The 12,737-nt window shown below is 41.8% G+C and overlaps 1 protein-coding gene across 2 annotated transcripts in view; it reads left to right on the top strand.

The window, feature by feature from the left end:
- LOC145491940 (multidrug resistance-associated protein 1-like) overlaps positions 1–12,342 on the top strand; it is a 31,236-nt gene extending 18,894 nt beyond the window's left edge. For both annotated transcript variants that reach the window (XM_081471238.1, XM_081471239.1), the window contains exons 17-28: positions 479–562; positions 925–1,018; positions 1,176–1,408; positions 2,503–3,015; positions 3,418–3,617; positions 4,309–4,435; positions 6,578–6,679; positions 7,608–7,754; positions 8,707–8,865; positions 9,849–10,015; positions 10,235–10,429; positions 10,892–12,342. In XM_081471238.1, coding sequence (XP_081327364.1) covers positions 479–562; positions 925–1,018; positions 1,176–1,408; positions 2,503–3,015; positions 3,418–3,617; positions 4,309–4,435; positions 6,578–6,679; positions 7,608–7,754; positions 8,707–8,865; positions 9,849–10,015; positions 10,235–10,429; positions 10,892–11,000 — 2,130 coding nt within the window. In that variant the 3' untranslated portion in view covers positions 11,001–12,342. The remainder of the gene's footprint in view (positions 1–478; positions 563–924; positions 1,019–1,175; positions 1,409–2,502; positions 3,016–3,417; positions 3,618–4,308; positions 4,436–6,577; positions 6,680–7,607; positions 7,755–8,706; positions 8,866–9,848; positions 10,016–10,234; positions 10,430–10,891) is intronic.
- The last annotated feature ends 395 nt before the right edge of the window (positions 12,343–12,737 follow it).

Genomic DNA, 12,737 nt, shown 5'->3' on the forward strand with positions numbered 1-12,737 from the left:
CATTTCTTTTTCACTCCTTTTCTTACATCTATTCGTTCTTTTTTTCGTTCGTTTGTTCGTTCTTTTGCTCGTTCGTTCGTTGGTTTGTTCGTTCGTTCGTTTGCGCTTTCGTCTGTTTCTTTGCTCTTTCGTTCGTTCGTTGGTTTGTTCGGTCGTTCGTTTCTTTGCTTGCTCGTTCGTTTCTTTGCTCGTTCGTTCGTTCGTTCGTTCGCCAGTTGGTCCTTTCGTTCGTTCGTTTGTTCGTTGGTGTGCTCCATCGTTCATTCGTTCGCTCGTTCGTTCGCTAGTTTTCTCGCTCAAAAGAATTTTAGTCCGTCTGCGAACAAGAAAACTGCTTGTAATGACAAGTCACTGTTTATAGAAGATATGTCCATAGCAACAATGAATCCACATTGTGAGGGTTCATGTAGTAGTGTAGTTAATATCTGTATACTGTCAGTATATAGTAAATATGCGTTCAATGCATTCTTCTCACCAGACGCGCGTCCTTGTGACCCATGGCATTGCTTTTCTTCCTCAAGTCGATCAGATTATTGTGTTACAAGATGGCAGAATATCAGAGGTTTGTGTGGCCTTAGCTTCCATTGTCTTGAGCTATCAGTTACATGAAAGGAAAGTGTTTTCTCTCGGACTCTTTTTTACTGAAATGTAAGTTGATCAGCCTCACAGTATCTTTTCATGATTTCAATGATTGTGCTTTTTTATGAAGCTTGTATTACAATTTTGTTGCAAAACAACGAGTTGCAAGAAACTCCCCAACATCAGCATGTGTCAAAACGTTCTTATTGTAGCAAGTGCTGTAGAGAGTAAAATCTAGTTCCACTTTTTGCAACGACTGTCATTGCTGTAACACTGCAAGGAAATTTTTATGTGTTGCCTTATATGTGTAACCATTTTTAATGTCGACTTTCCTATTAATTTCAGATTGGTACTTACACAGAGCTGGTTAAGAACAGGGGCGCTTTCGCTGAGTTTCTGAAAACATACGCAACAGAGGAGCAAACAAAGCTTACATATGGTGAGTTGGTGTTACCGGAAACAAAAAGAAACTGGCGTAGTTCAGAATATCTCCGTACCATTTGCTTCTGTTTCGAAAGTTCCGTGATTCTTGATTGAATAGAAAGCGCCCCAAACTTGATATTAAGCTCCTGCTTTCATTTTATATTCGTAAATAGCCGAGGATCCTGCACCAGAGGCGATCATGCCAGATATCGAGGATGTCGATGGACGCTGGAATGGACGGCAAAGCATGGAGCGGTTAGACAGCCATCTTGATATACCTCTTAGAAAACGAGCTGACAGTATATCGGTTATAACTGTTGATACCGCTGACCTGGATTGTCAGTTTACAAGACCAGATCAGGAAGGGGACAAGATGATTGAAGAAGAGAGATCCAAAACTGGAAAGGTACAGTGGAGCCCCGCCTTACGGCCACCCCGTTAATACGGCGACCTCGATATAACGGCCAGTTTATTCTGGCCCGAACAAAAGCTCAGTCAGTCATTTTCTTATTTAAAGAGCCCCTTTAATACGACCACCCCATTAGTACGGCCACATTTTTGTGGCCCGTTGGTGACCGGATTAACGGGGTTCCACGGTATTAAGGTCAAAGGTCAAACACACAAATGGGCTAGTCCCTGTGACTAGTCCCTGCAGCAAGTCACGGGAACAAGTCTCATCGTGTGAACTAGCCATTTTTGCCACAAAATCTAGTCGCAGGGACCAAACTTTGGTCCCTGCGAAAATTTGGTGCCTGCGACTAGTCCCACGAATTCAAACTGGTTTGAATTTTTGGGGCAAGTCCCTGCGACTTGTTCCCCAAAACGCTTCGTGTGAACTGTTCGTGGGACAAGTCCCTGCAACCAGTCCCTTCGTGTAAACTCTTCAGGGGACTAGTTGTACGGACTTGTCAACCTTTACTATATATCTTCAAGAAGTAAGCTGATCTTAAAAAGTACTATGGGTAACTAGAGAGGTGTTTATATAAAATATGTGAAGTGTTGGTGTAAACCCGTTACTCCCTAAGACTGCTAATTTAACCCTTTTCACGGTTAACTTTTCTCATTTGCGTTACAATATAATCCAGCATCTGTGCGAAGCAATTCCGGGCAATGGGCCATTTCCGAGTTACCTTGTGCCTCTTTTTCAAAACGAGTCCGTGCAAAAACTTTCATATGAAAATGAGTTTGAATTACATGAAAATGAACATGTACGCGGAACACATTTTCAAATAAATGGTTCGCACAAATAAGTACTGCTGTGAAACAAGCACTGTTATGTGAACGTTGGATTCACTTCAAATAAATATTTGTCAAACGAGAACGGGTGAGGAAAGATATCAAGGTTCTATTCCAATCGTCTCGGACAACATTTCTCTGCACGTGTGTTGTACACATAGCTCATTGCTGTCCTTGTGGTAGCTTGGGTAACTTCCTAACGGCTTGCACTGTAGCTTGAAATCTTTTTACGAATGTAATTTGAATGCTACCATGTTCTTGCAGGTTAAACTTTCAGTGTTCTGGGAATACGCCAAGTCACTCACAGTTTCACTCTCCGCGTGTATCGTATTGTTTTTCATCCTCTCCGAGACCTCTGCAGTCTCGTCAGGAATCTGGTTGGCTAGGTGGAGTTCCACAGACGTGACTTCAGACGATGAGCGCGATCTCTTCCTTGGTGTTTATGGCGCGCTGGGCATGTCGCAAGCTATCTTCATTCTTTTTGCTTCCATTGCCATGGCGGCTGGCTCACGAATTGCGTCGCGGCATCTCCATCAGAAAATGTTGGTCAACATCATGCATTCTCCCATGTCATTCTTCGAGACCACCCCGCAGGGGAGGATCATGAACCGCTTTTCCAAGGACATCAGTGGTATTGATGACATGGTGCCCAGATCTCTGACCTCGTTCCTCCGGACCTTTCTGTCTGTCATTGGTACAATGTTTGCGATTACTTATGCCACACCAATCTTTCTGGCTGTGATCGTTCCTTTGGGAGTCTTGTATTTTTTTATACAGGTAAACCCCTTTTTGCTTGAAATCCAGTAAACAGGTTTTTTAACATCACTGAACGTCCACCTTTCATTTTGTTTTTTATAAAAAGTTGTCTTTGTTTGGGGATTACAAGTAACTTAGACAGTTCCGTGCGCAGAATAATTACCAGGTTGCACGACGTCATGCTAGTCGAATGCTAGTTGAATTTGGAAACGATTGAGTACAGAGGTTTAGTGTCCTTGATGACAGTGCAGTTGCTACTTGTGTGCGTAAATTCAAAGCAGGATAACAATCAATCAATCAATGGTTTTTTTATGTCTTCGTTGTGTCTCAAGTGAGGGGAGGATAGACTAGTTTCTAGATGTTAAAATTCTAACTTGGCGCCGAGGCTTCAACAATTTAATTTGCGGGTTTTGTATTTTCCAGAGAATTTACGTAGCAAGCTCACGCGAGCTGAAGCGGATTGAATCTGTTAGCCGCTCACCAATATACAACAACTTCCTGGAGACTATCAACGGCACCACCACCATCCGAGCCTTTGCGCAACAGCAGCGCTTCATACGGGGTAATTATTTCCTGGTGGATGAAAACCAAGTGGCTTACTACCCTTCAATGTCGGCAAACAGGTGAAAAGTTTTGTCTAAGAACTAATTATTGTAAGATATTTCAGATCTCCTTCGTAATATTTATTGATTCATCACACAATGTATCTCTCTCGTAATTATGCAATGAATTGTCTTGATGCGCATATATCTTAGGACGTTCTTGTTATCTGTGATCTATGCATGACGTCTTAAGTCTATCCTTCGCCTTAGTCTATCCTTCGCTTGAGACGACCACTTAAAATGTTAAGCCTAGGGAGTCTGCTAAAGGAGGTCGTTTTTGTGCGTTCGTACGCTCGTACAGTCGTTCGTTCGTACCTTCGAACCTTCGTACATTCGTACATTCGTACCTTCGTACCTTCGTAACTTCCTATCTTCGTACATTTGTACCTTCGTACGTTTCCACGTTCGTACGTTCGTCCGTTCGTTTGTTTTTCCGAGGCGTAATCAATGCTGAAATGTATACTTAAACCTCGTTTATGACTCGACTTTGTTTGATTGGATCTCATCATAAACGTATCCGCTCGAAGTGGACTTCAGGCAATTTTCTTATCAAAAAGGCCAATTCTTAAAGCGTCCAACTCTAACCGGAGTTTACCTTCATTAAGTGTAAGCATGTTGTCCTCCAAACAAGTGGAAAGAAACAGAGTAAGCGGCGCTTTCCAAGTTCACGGGTTTTAATTACCTAACCACACTAATTTGCTTGGTTTTTCAGGTGGCTCGCTATTCATCTCGAGTTTGTTGGCATCTTGATCATATTTTTTGCTGCTTTGTTTTCCGTCGTTAACCGCGATTCTCTAGAGAGTGGACTCGTTGGTTTGTCCATCACTTACGCTCTTCAGGTGTGTTGGTTAGCCGTCAGTACACAGTTGTGGGGTATTCATATCACCCGTACATTTAAAAAGGAGCTACGTCACAGTTTCTGCATCTTGAAAAGTTAAAGTGCAACTAACCCCCAAATTTGTTTTTCGCTTACTTAAATATTCTCATCTTTCTGATCACCACTGCGAAAAAATTATCGTTGTAGCTATTTTCGTTAATTTCCTATGAATTTTTGAAGTCCGCAAAATTAGCGCTTTACGTGACCATGACCGAGCAATAACGAAGAATGGGGCGAGTTGACCTGTGACGTCATCGAAGAACCAACAATGGTTTGCTTCTAAGAAGAATGTATGCGAACATGCACTAGTGTGATTCAAAATCGTTGCAGAATACAAGGAAGATGTGTTTTTGGAGGGATTCGCAGTACAGCATGCTTAGGAAAGAGCAATCCTCCTCATTCAATACCTATATCCCAGTGACACTCGTCCAGAAGCGAGAAAAAGCCGAAAGCAGTGTGCAGACTTGTGCGAAGTCGGACATCGAGCAGTTCTTCGATCTCAGGTTCGCCGCTTCTGTAAAAACCTAGGATTTTCATGGGCTGTATATTCTTCCCTAGCTTCTAGCACGAAGCTCGATATTGTCAAGGTAGATAAGACACGAAACCTGGAAATAAGAACGAGCCCCAGATGTCCCAGACCAAAATAATGGAAACTACTGTAGGTGAGATAATTATACGGCAAATTATACGCATGGAGTTTTCTTCGTCCTCGAAATAGAGAGCTTTCTAAACGAATAATCAACCTCACGTACGTCCTACAGCGAAGCGATTGAGATAAGTGAGGCTTCGAACTGCAGAACTAGCTATGTATTTGTGGATTTCATATACAACCACACCCACGAGGGCCGACAATCGGCGCTTGAGTTGCTCCTCTGCATACACAATTGTTTTGTTCCTTGAGCAACAAAATATATCTCAGTTACAACTTAAAACGAATCAAGCATTGATAAGTATATGAGGAAAGTAAAACAAACTATTTAGATTAGACTTTAACGACGGAGACTGAAGCGCTGAAAGGAAGCTAAAGGAGACCTGGGAGGAGAAGGTTTTGGACGGAATCGTAACACTCAGGTTATTAGCGTACGTAAAAAAGACTTTTAAAACAAAAGAACAGTGAAGGAGAAATGTATTCATTTAATTGATACCATACTGAACTTTTTGTCAAGATCTTGTCGAAGGATTTTTAATTACTAGTACGAAAAGTGCAAATTTGTGAAACTCGCAATCAATGTTTATGTTCGTACATACTAATTGACTTTGTATACATACGGTCGGTCGGCAATAACAAAGCGGAAAGACGAATTTTTCCGCGTTTTTGAGTAATTAGTGGAAAAATATGCTCTCGTCGTTATGAGCTATCAAGGGTTCGGTAAGAGTACTTAAAGAAGTGTTGTATGTAGATCAGTAGATTAGCCAAATGGGCCGGCAAATTGTCGATCGTGACTTGCAGTGCGGCGGGCTTGACTGGCGACCCGCACTTCGAAATCGAAAAAATATATACATCGTAGCCGTGCTAATCGTAACTAGACTTCGAATTGTATAGCTAGATGGTACAGTTCTTTCACTTAACAGTCTTGCCCATTTTTGATAAAATATGAAACACAAATACCCCAAATATGTTTTCACAGCGCTCGAAACCTAGTCAAACGTCTCTTGAGTGTTTTGAGCAATGTCCTTCGATGATGTCACAAGAAGCCCGACCCAGATCCCGCTATGCGCGGTCGTGGGGCAAGAAATTACAACTGTAAACGCCCGTAGAATCGCATGGATTTTATCAATCGAGGTCATTTCTTCGCTGAAGTAATAGGGCAAACTAGTAGATTTCATTAAAGGAAAACAAAAATTGGGGGGTTAGTTGCACTTTAAGCCTAAATTTGTATTAAGCTTGTCGTTTGTAATCCGTGGTAATCTTCTCCATCCTTAACCATCCTTGTTCCTTTTTGCTTTGTTATTATCTCTTTGGTGTTTTTCTATCTTAGCAAACTACTAGTAAATAGGTTTCCTTCAATTTAAAGGTAATTTTGTACGCGGCCAAAATAACTTAAAATACCGTGACTGAGTTCCTTTAAACATACTTGTTTGTTTGTTTGTTTTTATCACCAAGGTAACCGCAACTCTTAACTGGATGGTACGGATGAGCAGTGAACTGGAGACAAACATTGTATCCGTGGAGCGAGTGAAGGAATATTCAGAAACACCTGCAGAGGTATTGATGGATTGTCAAATTTTAAGTTGTTGACATTAGTACGCTCGAGCTTTTGATGCTATAATCTGACAGTTAGAGAGCCTATGAACACGTGAGCGCCATTTAGTGAGCAGCCTGGTCGAGCCATGGCGAGGACAAACTAGCCTGGTATGTCGCATATTAGAAAATTACGATTAGTCATTTACCGATCCAAATTCTGCTAAAACATTCCTGCCCTATCAGATCTACTGTATGACTTGATATCACCGCTTACCGTACCCAAATTCTCTTTTACCCAATCAGACGTCGCGCCTGCTGACCTGATATCGTACGATATCAAAGTCACCGATCTGATATGGCTACCATGTGATGGTCGCTGGGGCGAATTTGGGTACGGTAAATAGCTATTCTTTGTTCGGACCTTTTTGGTACTCTTCGGCTGCATATGAGCATATCAAGCTCGTTTGGTCTCGCCATGGGTGTTTTGGATCGTCTACGTCTCGCCAAAATACGAACCATGGCTTGACCAAATTCTCCTGATATGCCGCCGAAGCATACCAAAAAGGTGCGATTAGGTATAAGTGTCTGGACAGTAGGAGCGCAATTCGTGAGGCGAAGCGTGAAAGATGGCGCCGACCGTGAGAAAAGAATTAAGAATACTCGCTTATGAAATATCAGGCCCCGGGGTTTTCGAAAGGTAGATAACGTTTCCACTGGATAAATCATTATCCAGCAGATAGCGTGGTTTGTTTTGTTGACACTTATCCACTGGATAGCGATTTTTCTGTTGGATAGCGTTATCCAGCCTTCGAACAACCGGGGCCTAGACTGGAAGGGCTCTGCCTGTCGAACACAGTATCCAGTGCACAACAGGCACGCAGACAGATTGAAGAACGCCCATAACGTGTGCTAGTTGTCACGTTGACTAAAAGGAATGTATTTCTTTCAGGCTGAGTGGATCATTCCAGACAGCCGACCCCCAGATGAGTGGCCTGATGCAGGGAACATTGTGATAGACGAGTTTGACCTGAAATACAGGGAAGGATTACCTCTTGTACTGAAACAGATCAACTGTGATATTAAACCAGGAGAAAAGGTACACTTGGTTTGAGTTAAAGTTGATTAACTGTGAAATTCCCCGGTGAAAAACGGTACAGGGTATTTTAGACGTTATTTAAAGATCTAAAGATTCAAGAACTGAGATTAGGAACCTTGTAGGGTCGAAGGAAGATTTCTACCCAGGGGTTTCCCTTGGTCTTTCTGCTACTGAAGCGTCGTCACAGCTCGCATTTGATGGAAAAATAGGAGAGAGAAAACCTCTGGAACCAGGAATCTTCTTGTCTTGGTCTTGAGGTGGCTCACAATAGTTTGAACTGACTCCATCACTATGATTGGTCAATACAGCCACAAGAAATGCCCAATCATTGGTAAAACAATATATAATGGGTTACCATAACAACAGTGTGACACCCTTAAGTTTAGCTTTAAGAACTTGTAACTTAAAGTTGTGAATAAGCATGGTAAGATGGAAGTTCCTGCAAAGTTTAAAAAAATTCTGCGGCTAGGGTTCAGAGCCACCTTAAATGGACCAACAGTTAAGATGGCTCTGAACCCCCATCTCGTCGTAATTGTAAGGAAAGACCATAGCAAAATTACTTGAGTATTCTATTTCAGTATCACTGCATGAACCTCAAGATCGTCGAAGATTCTTGACAATCATTGAAGATTCTAAAGATCTGTTGAAAACATTTTGAGGGTCTTGACAAGAACCTCGATGATCCTTAAAGATCTTTGTACATCCTCGAGAAAGTTTGATAAAAATCCTCAAAGATGTGTACAACATCTTCGTACAGATCTTTAAGGATCTTTGAATTTGTGCAAAGATCCTAAGGTTAAACCATGAGAAGGGGAAAACCAAACTGTGACTGCTAAATTTGCAATGAAGTGATTCAGTTATCAGTTGTTCACTCGTGCAGTGTACGTCACAGCCGTTTTCACGCCGTCACGTCACGCTGCATTGAGTGACTACAGCGAATCTGTGTTTTCAGGTTGGTATTGTGGGTCGCACAGGAGCCGGAAAATCAACGCTCACCTTAGCTTTGTTTCGTATTCTTGAGAGAGCTGGCGGACGAATCATGGTTGATGGTGTTGATATCGCTAAGATTGGACTTCAGGATCTGCGATCACGACTTACAATCATTCCACAGGTAACGGAAGAGGGGATAAAATTAAACATAGGCACGTTTAGCGTGCACACACAATTTTGTTTTCACATTCGCCCTGTATTCTTGAAACAAATAGTAGCTGTTGAATGCAATAGGCATGCATGGCGTCCAAATATCAACCAGTCGTGATAGGAATATTTGGGAAGAAACGAGCTCACAGGTAGTTTCTTAAGACGCGATGAAATTAAGTTGGTCGCAGTGGGGTGGTGGCTTTGACGGTTGATGGTTAATTTATTTTCCTCACAGTTAACAGAAATCTTAGAAATTAATTACCACTCTCTTAAATAGTTTTCATCGTTTAAAAAAGTTTAGAGTTTATTTTGATTACTGTAATACATATTTAAGGTCTTAGGACCATTCCGGGAATGGAAAAAGGTGTTATTATAAGAATTGTACTCCTACGTCTCCCGACCTTTTCCTGTACTGCCAAACCACAAGACAAGGCAGAAGCTCTTGAGACTTTCACTTTCGTGGCTAAAATGTTTTCACGGTTAACGGTTGAAAAGTTCCACTTTTTACGCCTAAAGGCTAAATATTTGGCTCGTATTACGGCTAACGGTTAATCTCATTGAGGCCCTCAATTAAACGTAGGCACGTTTCACTTGCTCGTAAAGCTATCTTTCACATTCGCCTTGTATTCTTGAAAGAAATGGGGAACGAGTAGCCGTTGCATAACATAGGCATGCATAGCGTCCAAATATCAACCAGGCGTGCTAGAAATTTGTGGGGAAAAGCCAGCTCACAAGTTTAAGGATATTTTTGGAATGTGATGTTTGAGATGTACGTCATAAAGTTTGTCACACTGTATGAAGTTTTGTTTCTGTTTTATTTATTTATTTGTTTATTTATTTTTTTTTTGCCGGGGGGGGGGGTGGGAGGTTGGGGTGGGTTATTCCTCTAACCTCCTCTAACCAAAGAACTGGACCGGTTAAACGTATCTCCCTGCTTTTGTCTGTTTTATTTAGGATCCAGTACTGTTCTCTGGAACCCTTCGTCTCAATTTGGATCCGTTTGACACTCACACAGACGACGAGCTGTGGAAGATACTTGAACTGAGTCATTTAAAGAACTTTGTATCAGGGCTGGATGAAGGTCTTCTTCACCCAGTGAGTGAAGGAGGAGAAAACTTAAGGTATTGTCCATTCGTTTTCGGTGGTCTGATGTTTAGGCTTAGTAGAGTGATAAAGCAAACGTCTATCGTGCCCTCGGTGCAAAAGATCGTCATTTTTTATGAACCGCGCTTCAAATAATAGTGAATTAGAGGAAAAAAATGTACTGTAGGTTACCGTTGCGTTTTCACAGAGAACCCCACAGTGTGCAGTTACTGAAAATCCCTTGACTCTCTCCACAGTGTTGGTCAGCGGCAGTTGGTGTGTTTAGCGCGTGCGCTGCTCCGTAAAAGTAAGATCCTGGTTCTCGATGAAGCCACGGCCGCGGTGGACCTGGAAACTGATGAACTCATTCAGCAAACGATTCGGCGTGAGTTCGCTGACCGCACAGTGTTCACCATTGCTCACAGGCTCAACACTATTATGGACTACACAAGGTTAGAAAGTATTCCGAAGTCTTCATGTCTTCCAGTACGTGAAGATCTGATGTTTGTACACTGTCCTTCATTCACTAAAGTTTAAGAAGTGGAGGACTAGTTAATCCAAAACCATGAACTGTTCATTGTGGAGGGGGGATGGGGGAGGTGGGGGCATTCTTGTTGCCGTTCAAGTTTGCGTAATCGCCTTTCTGTCTCCTGGAAAAGGCTGCAAAGTCATTCTCAGTTGACGCGTCTGTTTTGGTGTTGGTGGGTGGGAACTGGCTCGGGCTAATTGTGAATGTCTTTCACGCCTTACTTTGCAAAGATTCCCCAAAACGAAGGGTGCTTTGGAAGAATTTAGGCAACAGATACAAAGATGTGGCTGGCTCTGGAGCAACAACAGCTCTTGCGTGTCTCGTGGGTGAATATTTGTTTTTCTTTATCAAGTTGTTATTGTTTTGAATTCGGTCTTTCTTTCAGGATCATGGTGCTTGACAAAGGTTTCATGATGGAGTTTGACACACCACAGGCGCTGCTGGCTCAACGAGGAATCTTCTACAACATGGCTCGTGACGCGGGACTAGCTTGAAAAGCTAAGGACACATCGTGATGATAACATGCGGGAACAGAGAAAGAGCTGGTCGGATGAAGTTAACAACTGCAATGGAAATTGGCTTTCACCGCTTGGCAGCCTATGAAACGTATTTGGAATTGTGCTAACTTGACCCAAAGAATGTTTTTAAGAACCGTCCTATGTGTCATCGACTCGTGGCTTGATTGAAACGTGTTTTGTGTAATGTGGTGTGTTTTTGGTCTGGTTTGGCAACTGTGAAGGTTCTTGAAGGTAACTCTACACATTCATGACCTTAAACAAAGTGGAAGCTCGCATGAAGGTAGAACATGGGGATGCGCGCACCTCCGATTGTTTTCATATAGCCCGTGTCCTATATGTGGTTTGAATGTGTGTTTGTGATGCTCTAACTTTCAGTTTTGCTGAGAAACAACTGTATAACATAAGGCTATTTAACCAACCAACGTTCTATCAGAGAGCTGCGCAAATTATGGTCGATGGCACTCAATCACTGGGCGAAGCATAAAGAGCACAAGTATAACGAGTACATCCGTATAAGGAAGTGTATGGCCGACAACTGGTCAACTGGTGATTGCGTGACGCACATATCTCCGTTTTTATTTTGTGTGGTATTTAGTTGTATTTCATTGTTTTTAGCTGACATTTAATGCCCCTTAACGAATCATGCAACTTGTCTCGTAATGAAATTACCCCTAGTTGCACAACTTGTCACGCATAGTGCTGTGTTTAAAAAATAGATATTATCGCTGAACGAAGTCAACATACATGAAACGTCTGTTTAGAAAGTTCATTATTATAAAGATCTTAAAACTACTTACATTGATGTGTATTTTCTGTGACGAAGAAAAGAAATTGTCACAATGAAGTGTGAGGGAAACTGAGGATAACGAGGAATGAAATTCGAATAGTTTTATTGCGTTTGGTCTCTAGAGGCGTATTTCGTGCCACTCGAACTGTTGTACGCTTCTAAGACATCAGTTATCGTCGTTAAGCAAAACTGTGCAGTGCGTTCACGGAGGATCGAAGTGAGATTTGCTTCATTCCCATCCAGCCATGAAAACGCGTTTCGCATTTTAGGGTCGGAGAATGCACATGTTTCCACCACCAAGGTAATTCTATCCCGCATCCCGCTATATTTTAAACCCATCCCGTATACCACCAAGCGCATGCGTCATGCGATCATTTCTTTTCTTGGAATTTCGGGCAACACGCGAGTGTTTCGTAATTTTCACTTTTCAGTGGTAATTAGCTAATCTTGTATTGTTCGCCTTCTGAGTTCAGAGTAATTTTCAGGTACGATATTCATAAAATCACAAAGCGATGTTTAAATTCAAACTTGAAGCTGTTTGGTTGTGTAATTTCCAGGGCCGGAATTTTCGAAAGCCGTTTAACGCTAACCCAGGATTAAAAGTGGACTGAAATATTGAATTTTTAACATAAAAATGTACTAAATGTTTTTAACTGCTTATGTTTGGTATAGTTCGAGATTATTCAGACTCAAAACTGAAGGACAAACAACATAAACAGGAAGCCTTACCGACACGTCACAAAACTAAAATTAAGATATTCGCCAATCCTGAGTTAGTTTGATCGGGCTTTCAACAAACCGGTTTAGGTCTGTTAAAATGGAAATGACGAAGAATTTCAACAATTCAATGGTGCAAACTGCATTATATATAGTACCTGACGCAAAGAGTAATTTTACGGGCTACTTGCTTGTAGTAGCTTGTAGTG

This window comes from Orbicella franksi, chromosome 7 (assembly GCF_964199315.1).
Source record: "Orbicella franksi chromosome 7, jaOrbFran1.1, whole genome shotgun sequence".
Classification (NCBI taxonomy): domain Eukaryota; kingdom Metazoa; phylum Cnidaria; class Anthozoa; order Scleractinia; family Merulinidae; genus Orbicella; species Orbicella franksi.